Source organism: Lactuca saligna, chromosome 7 (genome assembly GCF_052625555.1).
Source record: "Lactuca saligna cultivar CGN05327 chromosome 7, ASM5262555v1, whole genome shotgun sequence".
NCBI lineage: Eukaryota > Viridiplantae > Streptophyta > Magnoliopsida > Asterales > Asteraceae > Lactuca > Lactuca saligna.
The window spans coordinates 27,871,087-27,888,187 of record NC_136423.1 but is presented as its reverse complement, the minus strand read 5'-3'; the positions used below and the strand labels follow the sequence as shown (position 1 = coordinate 27,888,187).

The window sequence follows — 17,101 nt, the reverse complement described above, 5'->3', positions numbered from 1 at the left end:
TAACATGTCAAAACCGGTAGATTTTATTATGGTAAATTGGATTAGTTGCGGATCTACATTAAATAAACAATAAGTTTGTTGAGCATAACTATTAGTTATTTTTAAAATAAAGATTCAATTGTTTAAATAAATATTGTTTTTAAACGGTGAGAATATTATTAAAGCAAAAAAGCAAATAAACAACACAAGCGATGAGCTCGACCCAAATTACAAGAACCAGTTCAAAATAGGCGAGGAGTTCCAAGCATGCCAATCAATAGAATTACAATTAGACCTATGTTTGATCCAATTGAAACTGTTTAAACTAATATCATTAGTTGTAATCATGATTGTCCGTCTTTCGTTTTTGAAAACAATCGCATTCCTGACCCTCCATAACATCCAAAGAGTGGTGTATACTAGAGAAAAACACAATTTCTTGATTTTTTGCTCCCCACGGTAGAATTAAGCATAACCAAATGAATTAGGAAGCCTCTAAAGAAGGGAAGACCAGTTCACCAACCATCTCCACAGAACCACAACGAAAAAAGTACAGAAGAAAAAACACGATCAATGCTCTCATCAGTTTCTTTACAAAAAGGACATAAAATAGACGAGACATGAATTCATGCCTAACTAAGCTCAAAAAATTAGGAATTTTGTTTTCAATCAATCTCCAAACAAAACAGTTGATTTTTAGAGGGACCCATTTTACCCAATTTAAAGAGTCGAAAGTCCTATTGTTGGATTGAATAGCCATCACATCTCTTAAAGCTTTCACCGAAAACACATCTTCATTGTCGCCTCCCCAAATCCACCTATCACATCCTTCATCAAACCTGAAAACAACAATCTGATCCGATAATGCCTGAAACTGGCTTGTTTCCCTCCCACCTCTAAGTTTCCCCCAATCCCATGAAAAAGACGAAATTTGCCCATTCATAATATTGACTCTTAACCACAAGGCAATCTTTATTTTTCTCAATTGCATAAAGGTTAGGATGAACATCTTTTAAAGCTATATCACCACACAAAAGATCCTTCCAAAAGAATATTTTGTCACCTTTATTCAACAACTCTTTTAAAAAATTTATCAAACTGAAAACCTCTATTTTCAAAATCACAATTGATTTGAGAAATACTCAACCAAACACATTTAATAGACTTCTTGACAATTGATCTACCATCGATAAGCTTAATATTGTGAATAGCTTTTATACAAGAAAACCAAAAAGAATCATATCAATTTTTCAATCTCCACCACCACTTGGCGAGAAGTGCCAAATTAGCCGAATCAAGACACCCAACTCCCAGACCTCCTATCTCCTTTGGTTTAATAACCTCCCATCTCCTTCGATTTAATAACCACCTATCATGCCACCCAATTGATATTCTTATTATCTTTACCAAAACAACTATATGACTGCCAAAATATACCAATGATTTCTATTTTTCAGTTTCGTCACAAAATAAATGATTAAACCATGAAAAAAGTCTCACAAAATCATTAAGTAACCAGCAGTGGAGCCGGGCTAAAAGAAAATGAGTATCCTATTTTTTTTTATGGGGTATCATCGCAACGACAAAGTATGAGGTGGTTCGGGTCGGTTTTATCCTAAAACCAAACCCAAAACCGACAACCTTGGTTTTGAAACTTTTAAAACCGAACCGAACTGAACCCAAACTCATCGATACGGTGTTTAGGTTTTCAGTTTGTACTTGTGTTTCCCGGTTTGGTTTTGGTTTTAAACCTAAACCTTAATTGAATCCTTAACTAACTTCAAGTCTTGTTATATAAATATTAAGTTGAAGTATCTTTTGATATTTGAATTGATGTGAGACTCAAATGAGATATCAAATTAAGGATGCAGATAAAATGTTTTTTTTAAATAGATGAAAATAACTGAGTTAACATGTGTTTGGCGATGTGAGATAAAATAACTGGAAAAATAAATGAATAGAATAACTGAAAAAATAAAAGAAATGTAAACAAAGGAATTGCAAGGAACGAGAATCAATCTTGAGATCTTTGTTTCAATAAGGCAACACCTTAACTAGTAGACTAGTTGTTTGTTTGTACTTATAAGTGAAATGATGTGTATATATATACTACATAAAACAAAATTTTTCTAAAAAGATTACACTACGCCCCTTCAAACGACTTACTTTAACAAAAAGCAAGCGAATTTTAGACGTAAATTCGCTAGTATACTCAATCTCAAGATTATTGAGAAAATTTAGTGAGTTTAATGTAGTTTTTGTGAGGTTGAAAAAATCTCAAAATTAGCAATGATAATATTATATATATATATATATATATATATATATATATATATATATATATATATATATAGAGAGAGAGAGAGAGAGAGAGAGAGAGAGATCAAATCACATCAAATACATTTTTGCATATATATATATATATATATATATATATATATATATATATATATATATATATATATATATATATATATATATATATATATATATCAAATCTCATCAAATACATTTTTGCACATGTAAAAATAAGTCTTTTAATGTTTTTATTGGGTTGATCAATTCTGAAATTTTTTAACTTGTGACATTAAACTACATAAACATTTTTAGAAAGGTTACGATTTGGTATATTTCCGAACTCATAGCTAAAATTAGCAAGCTTTTTGTTTAAGGTCCTTTCCTATAAGATAAAATAATCTTAGGCTAAAAGGAGTAGAGGTGTCAAGGAAGGTGTTAAGGAAAGTGTTAAATGTGTTATATCACTCCCATTATGCTAAAGAGGGTGCTAAGAAAGAGATGTCATGGATGCAGCGAGAAAAAAGAGGAGAAAGAAAGTATCAAGGTGTGTTGTGATTGGTTGATTTGTATTTTTTTTTATATATTTTAATTTTTTTCCTCCACAATTAAACCTATTAAATTGTCACGCTTCTACTCTCTAACTTTTTTGTGCTAGACATGCTAAGCCTAGGTGTCATGAAAAAAACTTAAAATTCTTATGTGATAACATGCTAAGAGTGTTACCAATCCCTTTAATCTTACATCAGACATTTTTTCACAATTTACATGGTGAATCATGTTAAAAAAATGAAAATATAGCCATTTAAATATATTTGACATCCAAATATTATCATTTTTGTAAATCTACTAAATAAACATTTTATCACTTTAGTTTGTTTTTTTTTTTTTGCTACATTTCATATCTATTTTTTTTATTCCGCCTATTATAATCGAGGAAGTAATTTATCCTCATTAAAACACTCAAGACTATTTATTATTGGTTTCAAACAGTAATAATTGAATTCAACAACAACAAAATCTCAAATCTCATAGGTTAGAGGGTATACAAATGGAAGAATAAGCGGGAACCTTTCCCTCACCTCGTAACACCATACCTAGGATGAGGGAAGATGAGTTTGGAAACCAAGTGAGGGGAAGCTATCTCTTACTCTCTCCTTGATCAATATTTTTTTTATTTCTTTTAATATTTATTAATTTATATATATAATAAAAAATATATTAAAATTTATGATTTTTAATTCCCTATAAAAGAAGTATAATATTTGTATAAAATATATTTTTTAAAAAAAAACTAAAAATAGTAAAAGGTGACAGTTTCCTGTCTTTTAGTGAGTGAAAGAAGAATGAATAAAAAAAACTGCATTCAACTACGTTAAATGAGATGTGATATAAAATGGCTTTCGATTTCTCATTTGTGTAATGATGTGAATGTTCTCATTTTTACCATCACAAATAAAGCAATAACATACTAGAAAATTTGTGTAGTCTAATCGGTTATATCTTATGTAACAAATTGCGCAAAATATATCATGTTTAATTTGGTCCACATAAGACAAATAACATAAAGAGATGAACCAAAACTATAATTAAGAGTGACAACTAAATACCAAGGTAAAAGTAGTCATACAACTTCAAAAGAAATATTCATGAAAGACATTGAAGTACAAAAATGGTAAAAGATGGGTTGAAAGAATAGTCAAAAGCACCAACAATATTTTATACAACAATTGTGAAATCATTTGCCACTTACTAGGTTAAATTATTAATCTCAATGAACATCGAACACTAGAGAACAATTATAAATTAAAGAAAAAGTTAACCATAAAATTTATAATTAAGATGTCAAAGTCCTTGCTTCATATAAGCAAACATTAGTTTTCTTCTATATATTATGTATTTACCACCATCACCCACCTAAAAAGATATTTTGACCGAATTTTTCTAGGATCACTTTTGGAAATTTAATGTTTGTTTATACAATACCGTTCCAACTTTTCTTAATTTATGCACCAAAAATCGCTTTTTAAAATGAAATATGCAACCATACTTTATTTTATGTCCAAAAGTTACAACATTGTAAGTCATGACATGTCACTGGTTTTTCTGCTTATTTATACAATAATATTTCAAATTCTTTTCCAACTTATGTGCATAAGATAAGAATTATGCAACTATGTTTCAACCGATTAAATAAGTTAGAGCATCACTACACGGTTTGAGAAGAACTAGTGTGCAACATATATGGTTGTTTTGTGTTGCAAATATCATTAATATTTGAGATGTCAAATTTCACACATGTCACGCCTAAAGTATAACGTCTAGATACTTGAAAAAAATGATAATAAAAAACATACATGTATGTATATTATGCATCTATATTTTATACACATATGCATGTGTGACATAGTTTTCACTAGATTCCTAAGTGAAATTTGGTAGCATATTTGTGTGTACGTTGATTTTTCTCCAAGACGTCTTCGATTGTAACATTTTTTTTCTTCTTTTGGTAAAATATTATAATCATAAAGAATAATGCAAACAATGATTCTTCTCTTAACCATAACCCAATTTTTACACCCAAGAAAAAAACAAAAATAGTATTTTCATTATAATTCTTAAAAATACGCCTTCTATTTATTAGTTCTTTACAAATTTGTAGTAGGATCTTTTTGTTATAAAAACTTTACAAGTTATATAATTAAACAAATACAACCTAATAAATAATGATAATATATATATATATATATATATATATATATATATATATATATATATATATATATATATATATAGAGAGAGAGAGAGAGAGAGAGAGAGAGAGAGAGGATCGGGTGATGATTATTTTTTCAGTGAGGACATCTTAAAAATTTGAAAAATAAAAATACAAATCATAAAATCGAGCATAGAACTATATCGTAGAAAAAAATTCAAAAATAAATTTTGGATCATTAAAATTGAAGCATATATACATTTTTATGATTCATGCTTCAATTTTAATGATCCAATCTTTTTTTTCAAATTTTTTTTATCTCCGATATAATACTATGCTCGATTTTATGTTTGTATTTTTTTTATATATTTTTTCAATTTTTTTAAGGTGTCATCGCAGAGTCTTCACCGGAAAAAAAAAGGTAATCATCGGAACCGGACTATAAATATATATATATATATATATATATATATATATATATATATATATATATATATATATATATAATGTGAGAATTTATGTGAGTAATTCATAAATAACTAAGCAAACATAAGCATTTTTTTTATATATAATTAAACAAATATAACCTGATCTTGTGAGACATGCATCCGTGACCACCAATTTTTTAAGGCCCAAAAGACCGAAACATTAATATAAATTGGATACATGTTTGAGCTATGGATATTGAGGATTTGTGTTTTCTATTGCAATATTTTTACGGATATGAAATCAAATATGGACCAAAATCAACCTATTTTCAAGTAAACTATGAAAAAAGTTCGTGCTTTGTCACGGGTTTGTGTGTTTGTTAAGGTCGCGTGCTTGTAAATAAAAACAAGTAAATGCAGGAATAAGCATGCTATGCTCCAAGGGAGAAGCCGGTCCGTTCAATTTCAGTTGAAGTCAATTCACAAGGAAAAAAAAGTTGACGATATTCACTCGTCCATCACTCCCACTTGAAGTTAAGAGGTAGTACTAGCATGAGATGACGACTCATACAGAGACGAATGTTGTTAAAGATACTAAGGAATCAAAAACCCCATGAATTTTGTTCTTATTCTTATGGGGAAGAGAGAACACTATGATTGGTGGGTCCCCCTCCTTATTTGAGTTGGCACCTAAGAATCGTATCATCAAAAAGACATTGACTAGACTTGAGAGCATTCTCATTGAGTAGATATGATCGCCAATAACTTGACTTTGATTTCACTCTGTATGTTGTGTGTACTGCAAGGTACGCTGCGCGTATGCAGATATGGCCTCGATGCCTCGGATGCTTGTACGCCTCGCGTGCCTCTGGAGTATGCCCCGTGTATGAAGCTTGAGTCAACTAGGCTGAGTTGACTTGGCTGTGTTGGCTCCGCTAACTTGCTGACTTTGAGCAACATTGAGCAAGTTTGACCTAGGGGTATTTTGGTATTTTGGATTGTGTTTGAGAATTGGTCATTTGGATGGATAATGATGGTTAGAACCGAGATTCGGAGTTAGGACCTCATCAACAATTGTTCAGACTGTGAGGTGAGTCTTCTTCATTGTACTTGTGGGTCAAAGGCACCAAGCCCGGCCCATTAGATTGGATATTTTGTTATATGATAGTATGTGATTATGTTGTAGAGATATGTTAGATCGGTATCCTGGTATATAGGATGTTAGCATGCTGTAGTGATTTGTAGATCTACCTGTTGTCTGTTGGCTGGTTATATGTTTATCCATTATGTATATGTCAACATGTTATGGTTTTTTGGGTTGAGGCAGTCCTGCTTTGTGCTGAAGGCCAAGATACCCGAGGTGGTCTGGATAGGCTTTAGGCCCTGCTAGGCGGTCCAGTCATGCCGAAGGCTTGACGAGCGGTCCAGATATGTTGTAGACACTGCGAGGCGGTCCATATAGGTTGTATGCCCTACCAGGCGGTCCAGTCATGCTGAAGGCTCATTTTATACATGTTGTTGTTTGTTATGTTTATGTGATGGTACTTTGGGGAAACTCACTAAGCTTTGGCTTACGATTGTAGTTTATTATTTCAGGTAATTCTGATGATCGTGGGAAGATGAAGGTGTAACCGTATACATCCTACTGTTTTATGCCTTTATGATTTTGGGATACTCTGATATTGATAAACACTTTGAAAACAATGATTTTGTAAACATTTTATGATTATGAGTTGTTTTACAAAGTTTAAAAATTTTGTATTTTTGAGATGCTACAATTAGTGTAATTTCACCAAGGAGAATAATCATCATCTTCTCTCAGCCTTTCCTTAATCAGAAACAGACCAACCGAAATCCATGGCCTTAATCCATCATATAGCCTACCGATTTTAGAAACACAACAATTACCGATATTATGATAACATAGTCGACAAAGAAACATGAAAAATAAAATCCAAGATTCCATAATTTTCATAGAAAAATAAAGAGGATAAACAAATTACCTTTAATTAGGGTAAGTTTAACATCTCTTTCTATTCATCTTTAGAAAAACACAAAACCGACAATCAAAAACGAAAACCAAATTTTGAACAAATTATGCTGTAAAACTGAATTGTTTACCTTATTACGCAAGAAGCCAAAACAAACCTCGAAAAATGAGACTGGTAACACAGATTGTGGTGGGTTTCGGGTCTAATGTCGGTACATGTAAAAGCTTTAGAGCGTGATTGGTAGAAATGATTTAACTTTCCTTCAAAATCCTAAATCAATATGATGGTTAATTCATCAGTAAAAGAAGAGAGAATGAGGAGGGGCAGGGTTTCTGTCGAAAAACCGATGAAGGCGGTTGTGCGTACTTGAGCAACTAAATCTGTTGAAGTAGATATTTTTGATGTTGATCAAATATTTCAAAAGTGAAATCAATCCCCTCTGTTTCTAGAACTCATATTTGTTGGTGGTGGAGAGGAATAATCGGAGGAAAAGATTGGACTGAAGCACAGTCGGTTGAGAAATAGAATAGAAAGGGACATTTGATCGAAAAGGGGTGGTAGAAAATTCCTGAAGCAAAAGTCGAAGATTGGATGATATAAGAGGTGGAGGGATCAAAGTTGTGACATCCCCAAAATCTCGGCCAGAAAAGACCGATTTCATTTATGCTTTTTAAAATAATTTCAGAGTAAATCCTTTTGATTTAAAAGAGATGCGGAATTTGTTCCCAAAAACAAAATATGATAAAATAATATTTATCAAAGCATTTCATCAAGAGATGCATTTTCATTATATAATCAAAACTCGGGATGTCATGTTCCGAAATAGACCATGAAGCATAAACGATAACATTACAAGTCATTCAACAAATATATACATATACAGACTTGTAAACAAAACAACTTGATGATTCATCCAACTTATGCCCTCGCGCCACTTCCTGTAATACAAATAAACTGAGTGGGTCAGGATTGGGAGCCTGGTGAGCGTATGGGGTTTTCAACCCACGATAAATACTTATTTTTAATTTCACCAACCAACAATAATCCGATTACCCATTCCCGTTATCCTTACTTTATGTCCCTAAAACAACATCTTCTCAAGGGACCTAATCTATGATTTTCATCGCGACGAACATTACTACTAAGGGTTTCCTCAATAATAGATATCCTAAAGGCAACCATGAGGGGGATAGAGTACACCGGTGAACACATCGTTCACAACACCTACAGGTTATGAACCTGCTAGCGTTCCACTGGACTGTCTAGAAAGAGTTTGTGGTCGTCATCCATACTCCGCTAGATGACTAGGTCAACATCAACAACATCGAGGCCTCTCATTTGTTTATCACACATCAACTATCTACCCATGTTCTACCCAACATATTAGTAGATAAAAATATATATTTTTATACATAGTTTCAAACCAATATAGCATGTTCAATCAATACATATTCCATATAACAAATGAGGCATACACACATAACACGTATTTCATAGAGAATAAATCAGATCTATGAGATAGAAGAAATTGAATATATATTCACGCATATAACAACAAAATATACACCTAACACGTATTTCGTATAAAATACTTCATAATTATGTGTTAGTAGAAGGCAACTACATACTCACATGATCAGAAGATGACCGGACAGCACTACGACTTGCAGAAGTAGTATTCTTCAATAGATTTGGAAGATCTTCACAAAAACCGGGCTTCTCGCGAGCAGAGCTTCGGTTCTGGAATAGCACTTCTCGGGATCTTTGGGGCTTCGGGACTTGCTTCGGGGCTCGGGATTAATACCGGGGCTTCGGGATACTTCTGGCACGCAAAACGATGCAAAACGGGAGAGAAATAAGAGAAAAAGAGCAAAACTCTCGACTGCCCTCGCAAGCCTTTTATAGGAGGCTGAGGCATCGCATTACGCTGGGTGTAATGCTCTACGCGGGGCGTACGCCTCCGGAAACGTCACTGCATGCATCATCGGAGCACTCAAGTCTGAGGCGGTGCATGTATCGGGGTACGCTGGGCGTAGTTCAGATCAGACCAATGACTCCTTCGGATGTTATCCGAATTAAAGATTAAATAAATAAATATTAATCATTTAAAAAATTCTGAAATTCGTATCTTCTTCATACGAAATCCGTTTTCGACGTTCTTTATATTCACGCGTAGGTGAGACTACGCTCTACAACTTTCGTTTAGACATCGTCGACTAATTTTGACTTTTATTTTTATTATTTATTTTTAGTAGGCCGGGATAGGAAAACTTCGTTATAAATTCATAATTTCTTTATCCGACGTCCGTTTTCGCCTATCTTTTCATCGTTTCACTACAACAATTAACGAGATCTTCGATTCTCGTTTAGATTGTTTTGGCTAAAAACCGTTTGGTCTTAAATCGAGTATTCGGGCTGCATACTACTAAGTCGAAACTTAGAAAAATCATAACTTTCTCATACAAAGTCAGATTTGGGCGTTCTTTTTATGCACGCTCTCGGTTTAATGAACTCTACGACTTTCATTTAGATTACTAAGGCTAAATATCGCTCTAACGTAAATTTCACTTTTTAAGCCATTCAGCGTTGCCGGTTCTGTCGCGAAACTTCGATAGGTCATAACTTCTTCGTTATAACTTGGATTTTGGCATTCTTTATATATTCGTAAACCTCATTTCAACTACTATAACATTATCCATAGATATCGAGCTTATCTAACATTTCATTTTGATGCTTATTTTCATACTTACTTAAATTAAGTCACACAGTTAAGCACAAAACATATAATACTCAAATAATACATCTTTATTATTTCAAGATGGGTTACAAAGGTTAACCTAGACTATTACATCGCTATTAATGACAGGCCCAGAAACACGGGTGTTACAAAAGTTGTCAAACTATGGAAATTATCGTGACAAAAGTTTGAAGTACCAAAAGGTTACTGTTCCTATATATATATATATATATATATATATATATATATATATATATATATATATATATATATATATATATATATATATAACGCCCGATTCCCGGTACATATTTTTTTAATATAATTTTTTGCATTTTTATATTGGGACTCGACGAGTAAGGCCCCAAACTGGTTGAGTAGGGCGAGTCTTGGATGCGGGTGGAAGTGTCTACTCGACGAGTCGGAAGCCCCGACTCGATGAGTAGATCCGTCTGAATGAAACCCTAAATCTTGAGTTTTCACCATATTTAAACAACTTATATGGCCTCCACTCCAACCTCCATCACCCTCATACCCTATTCTCGAAACTCTAATTAGTTTGTAGTGTTCTTGAGCTTTTTGTGACATTTTGTGTGTTTTTGAAGCTTAATAATAAAGAGGAAGCTTGGAAGAACAAGAGGAAACAAGTAAATCCAGAGATTTTGTCACATTCCCAGCTCATTTGAGGTATAAAGTTTGTACCTTGTCCATTCCTTCATTAGATCTCTCCATGTGGTAGTTTAAGACCATTTGGAGCTCATTATGGAACCATTCATGGATGCAAGCTTGTTTTGGTGTTAGGACTTCGGATCCAGAGTCTTAGAGGGACTCCATGGCATAAAGGTGCCAACCTTATGGCCATGGGAGTCCCATGCATCTTATGGAACACTTTTTAGGACTTTATGAGCTATTTAACCCATGTATGCACGTAAAGTTTGTATTTTTACATGCTATATCGATCCTAGGAGGTCAGATCTATGTTTTGGATACATTAAGCCCGACTGAAATCGACCGGATAGACTTGGACTTTGGGGGACTCGACGAGTCGTTCATAGGACTCAGCGAGTCAGGTCTTGGTTCCCCAACCTTTTCTGTTTCCTAGCAATCTGGTTGAGTCTAGAAGAGGACTCAACAAGATGGACGTGAATATGGACTTGAAGATCAAAGAACTCGACGAGTTCAAGGATGAAATCGGCTAGTTCAAGGAAATGTCCCGACTGATATGAAGAAGAACTCGACAAGTTTAAGGAAGAACTTAGTGAACCAAGGGCTAAACGTTTAAATTTACATGAAGCAGGACTAGACGAGTTCAAAGATGAATTCGGCGAGTCATGAGCAAAAGGTCACGATTTTGTATGAAGGAGAGCTCGGTGAGTTCTTGAAAGACTCGATGAGTAGGATTGAACTTTCAGTACTTTGAGGATTATGGAACTCGATGAGTTGGTGGACTAACTCGGCGAGTTGAGTCAACCATATGTTGACTTTGACCAAGGTGTTGACCTTGACTTTGACTTTGACCTGAGTTGACCCTTGAAAGGGTTACAATTATGAAATGGTAATTAAGGAAGGTTGATATGTGTAGGATTTTGAGAGGAGTTGATCCCAGTGCTGAGGACAATTCAGTTACTGTACGACATTAAGGTGAGTTATCTTCCAGTAGAACTGGGTCTAAGGCCACAATGCCGACCCATTAGTAGGAGTGATTGTGGATGATTGTTTTCGTCATAATTGTCTGGTTTGCCACTATTTGTTATGTTTTATGTGCTAGTATGATATGACGTTATGTGATAGTAGTAGTAAGAGGAATAGTCCCCATATCCGATCGATAGGGCCAAGGGGTAGGTCGAACACCTCGAGGTGTCTGATAGTATGATTATGTTATGTTTTTATGTGGTAGTAGTAAGGGGTGAAATAGTCTCCGTAACCGGTTGAGACAAACCGGAGGGGTAGGTCAGACACCCCGGTATGTCTGACAGGGGTAGGTTAGGCACCTCGATATGCCTAGCATGGGTAAGTTGAGCACCCCGGTATGCTCAGCAGGGTAGGTCGGGAACCTAAACATGCCTGATAGTATGTATTATGTAAGGTATGTAGTATAATGAGGGAACTCACTAAGCTTCGTGCTTACAATTTTCAGTTTTGTTTTCAGGTACCTCTTCATCGAAGGGGAATGAGCCGACACGGTAGCAACACATCACACACACAGGATTCCATATTATGAGATTCTTGGGAATGTACTCTGACATTGTTACTATTTTTGTGATATGGTTTTGAGACATGCGATTATAGTTTTATGAGATAATGTGACTCGATGATGTTTTCTTGTAAATGTATTTCTAAATCGTTATATCAAAATAAAATTTTTGTTCTTGAAAATTGGGATGTTACAATATATACATATATATATATATATATATATATATATATATATATATATATATATATATATATATATATATACTAATTGGTTGAAATTATCACATACACAAGTTCTTCAAGTGTAGCATCAAAGTATCAACTCACAATCGATAAAGTTATAGAAAAAAAAAAGCTAAAGTGTAAAGTTTAAAGAAAACAGTAATTCTAGAGATACTATATACACATTACTTCATTCGCTAAAACTAAATGTTCTTTGATCGAGTATTCTTACTTAAAAGCACAATTTCAACGTAGCATCTTTTAAAACCATAATAAAGAACTTGTCAGACAACACCTTAAGAACTTTATAACGTAACAAAAATGTCATTTACTCATTTTCAATAACCTTGGAGCTGCCCAACATTGCTATGTTCTAAAAGTATCAATTGAGATGTAAATCAGGTATAAGTGGTCCGCTAGCTGGTTTTTATCCATATCTAAACAATAATATTTCACATTCTTTTCCAAACTTATACCTCTGAAATGAATTATGCAACCATGTTTCAACAAATTAAATAAGTTAGAGCATAACTACACGGTTTTAGAAGAAACATGGTGCAAAATATATAGTTATTTTATGTTGCAAGTATCATCATTCACCTACCCTTCGTGATTGGACCGTAATGTTTGAGGTGTCAAATTCCATACATGAGGTCCATAAGTTTGAACCTTGTTACATCTAAAACATTACTTCTAGACGTTACCTGAAAAAATAATTATAAAAACACATATGTATGTATATTATGCATTTATATTCTATACACATACGCATGTGTGACATAGTTTTCAATAGAAATCGCTTGATTTCTATGTGAAAATTTAAATAGTTGTAGTATATTTGTGTGTACGTTATTTTTTCTCCAAGACATCCAACCATAACATTATTTTTTTGTGCAAAAGTTATTTATAAATTACAAACAATGATTCTTCTCCTAACCATAAAGCACTTTTTACATCGAAAAAAAAGCCCAAAAACAGTCTTTTATTATAATTTATTTAGATTTTTTCATCCCTTCTATTTCTATTTATTAGTTCTTTACAATTTTGTATTGCATCTTTTTGTTATAAAATCTTTACAAACTATATAATTAAACAAATATAACCAAATAAATAATTCATATATAATACTATAATGTGAGAATGTTTGAGAGTTATCATCTATAACTAAGCAAACATAAATAAACAAAATGTATAATTAAACAAATATTACCAAATTAGAAATCATATAATTAAACAAATATAACCAAACAAAAGTTTCTTGCATCTTTCTCTTGAACACTTCAATACCACCATCACCATAAAAGACATCTTATACGACATGCATCCTTGATTGACCCACAATTTTGTAAGGCCCAAAAGGCCGAAACATTTGTATTTGAAATAGGGTTATATGCATATTTTTCATTTTCCGATACATGTTTGAGCTATGGATATCGAGGGTTTGTGTTACAAATTGCAATGGGTACATGTTTGGGCTATGGATATTGAGGATTTGTGTTAATAATTGCAAGGATTTTTAAGGATACGAAATCTGATAGTATGGACCAAAATCAACCAATTTTCATGTAAATTGGTGGAAATTATCTTAGTTCTTCAAGTATAGTATCAAAGTATCAACTCACAATGGATAAAATTATAGAAAGAAACCTAAACGAAAACCACAAATTCTAGAGAATATACAAATTACTTCTTTCACTATAACAAAATGTTCTTTACTTGAGCATACTTCCTTAAAAACACAATATGTCAATTTAATACAATTTCAAGTAGCATCTTACAAAACCATAATACAGTCAAAAATGATATTTCCAACAACCTTGGAGTTGACCAACACTGTTATGCTTCGAAAAATATCATGTGAGATGTAAATCAGGTACACAGTAGCCCACTAACTCGTGGCTCGCTCATAAGGACCTCAAATCCACATTAGAATTGAAACTTTAACCAGGCTCACAGTCAATATGAGAAAGGTAAATCACAGTGTCCCCACAACAAGATGATGCCCGAACTTGAACCTAAGATCACACTTATAGATTCTCACCTCTTTACAGCTAAAACAGCTCACAGAGAAATCTTTCCACATTCTACAAATCTTAGCATAATTTCATCCGCCTCACGTGACATCCTATAAACACACAAAATTTTCCTCAATTTCTCACATAACTTCAAATCCGGAACCAAATTTTGTCCAAACATCCAACATGCCACTTTATACGCGGACCCCGGATCGCCCTTTTTCAAATAACTTTCAATAAGCATATGACAACAGTCAACATCGGTTCTCGAACCCGTCCTCAAAACTTTACCTAAAAGTTTATACGCCTCATCAACCCTCCCAAACAAACAAAGTTTTTCAATAACTAGATTGTAAACATTCTTGTAGGGTTGCCTCGATACCATCTTATCGAGTAAAGATAAAAGTTCATCTACTCTTCCGTGTTGACAAAATCGATTTATAATAACCCTATATGTAACTAAAGTCGGGATTAAACTTTTTGCGAGCATTTTATTAATCATTTCTATCGCCTTTTCTATCAAACCCATTTTTCCTAATGTATCGATTATCGTCGTGTATGTAACCACATCCGGTTTTATGTCTTTCAAGTACATATCATCAAGAACCGAAAACGCGGATTCCAAGTCTTGATTTTTACAAAATCCATTGATCAAAGTTGTGAAATTTACCTCGTTAACCTCACATTTTTCAAGACATTCTTGGATCAACTTCTTGGCATCATTGGGTCGCCCGTTTTGACAAAAAGATTGGATCAAAAGATTGATTTCGGCTGGAGTAGGGGAGAACCCTTTTCGGATCATTTCACGGGTTATTTCATGGGCCTCGGGTAACTTTCCTTCGCGTATAAAACCGTGCATTAGAACACTATATGTGATGGAATTCGGGACCCACAATTCGTCTTCACTTGTGTTCAAAATCTCTAGAGCTTCTGATGATTTCCCATTACGACATAATCCGTTCAAGAACGCGGTATATGAAACTGTGTTTGGTTTGCAACCGAGTTTTGAGATTTCTTGAAGTAAAGTTTTGGCTTCTAGAACTTTCCCAACTCTACAAAGACCATTTATGAGATCGGTGTATGTCACAATATCAGGGGGACAACCTTTCATCTTCATCTCTTTCATAAGTTCTTTTGCTTTCTCTATGTCTCCAGATTCACAGAATGAATGGATGATTGCACTGTATTCGACTTTATCGATTGAAAAGCCGTGTTGTTCAGCTTCTTTTAGAAAAGAAATTGCAGAAACTCCATAGCCGGATTTAGAGAGCATATGAATGAGGGTATTGTAAGTAACTTGATCTGGGATTACATTACCTTCTTTCATTTTCTTCATCAAGCTCCTAATTTCTTCGATTTTATTATCCTTACAGTAGAAACCCATGATCGTATGATAACATACCTTATCAGGATAGCAATTTGTCAAAGACATGGTTTGAATCAGATTCATGGCGTCTTGAATACGACCTGCATCACAATACCCTTTAATCAAGCAATTGTATGTCACTTCATTAGGAGCGATCTCCACTAGTTTCATCCTATCCAATATCTTCATCGCCATTTCCAGTTTGTTAGATTTGACGAGAACGTAAATGGCGATGTTATATAGAAGCAAATTAGGGGAGATTTTAGCTTTTTCCATTACCGAGAAAACCTGCAACGCTTTTCTCCAATGGCCAGCACGGCTGTAGGATATCATCAAGTAACCAAACGCTTCAGGATGAAGACGGATTCTTCTTCGTGACATAAGACGAATAACCCTTTTAGCGCCTTGATACATACTAGTTTTGCTAAGGATCTCGAGCATGGAGTTGTAGACGATGGGGTGATGCTGGTATCGCCATTGTCGATCGGCCCAATAAAACAATTGAAGTGCAATTCGCGCATCCTTTTGATGCCTTAGCACGGCGGAAACTTGTTGAGGCTTCAAACTTCGAACCAATTGTTTCAATTCGCCTTCAAGGTTCGGAGTCCAATTTGAGCGTAAGTCGATCAATCTACAAACTTCCTTCACTAATGGATGTCTAATTTCATCTCCATCGTTTTCAACCCTTCTGAAACCCTCGATTTCCTGACCATTCGCATCGTAATTTCTCGAAAATTTGGAATCGATTTCCTCCCCTGATTCTTGACACGAATCATAATCCCTACGACTGCCAAAAAGATTTGAAACCCTAACGCTATTTGGCCCCGATCTTTCATCGCTAATATACCCATTTTCGTTAGGGTTTTTTGACGGCCATGAGTGGACGAGCGCTCTTCTACACACTCTTTTCGCAATGGAATCTTGACAATGAGTAGCATACTTGATTGATTTAAAGAGCATTTGAGAAATCAAGATTTGAACGCAAGAATAACAGTTTGTAAACGAAAATTCCTTGCTTGTAATTGCATTTGCGCTGCTTGTATTGACGATTAGTTGTTGCAGACCTACGGACTACAAATGGAGATGTAATCGAAGTTGGTCGAGAGATGAGCATCGGTTAACGAATACCCAAGAACCGAAATGCACTTTCTATGGGACC

General features: G+C 34.0%; 1 protein-coding gene across 1 annotated transcript; it reads right to left on the bottom strand.

The window, feature by feature from the left end:
- Positions 1–14,226: 14,226 nt before the first annotated feature.
- On the bottom strand, positions 14,227–17,101 carry LOC145005206 (Tetratricopeptide repeat (TPR)-like superfamily protein). Its single transcript, XM_078964264.1, has one exon. It carries the CDS (start codon positions 16,900–16,902, stop codon positions 14,623–14,625), a length of 2,280 nt encoding a protein of 759 aa, XP_078820390.1. The 5' UTR covers positions 16,903–17,101; the 3' UTR covers positions 14,227–14,622.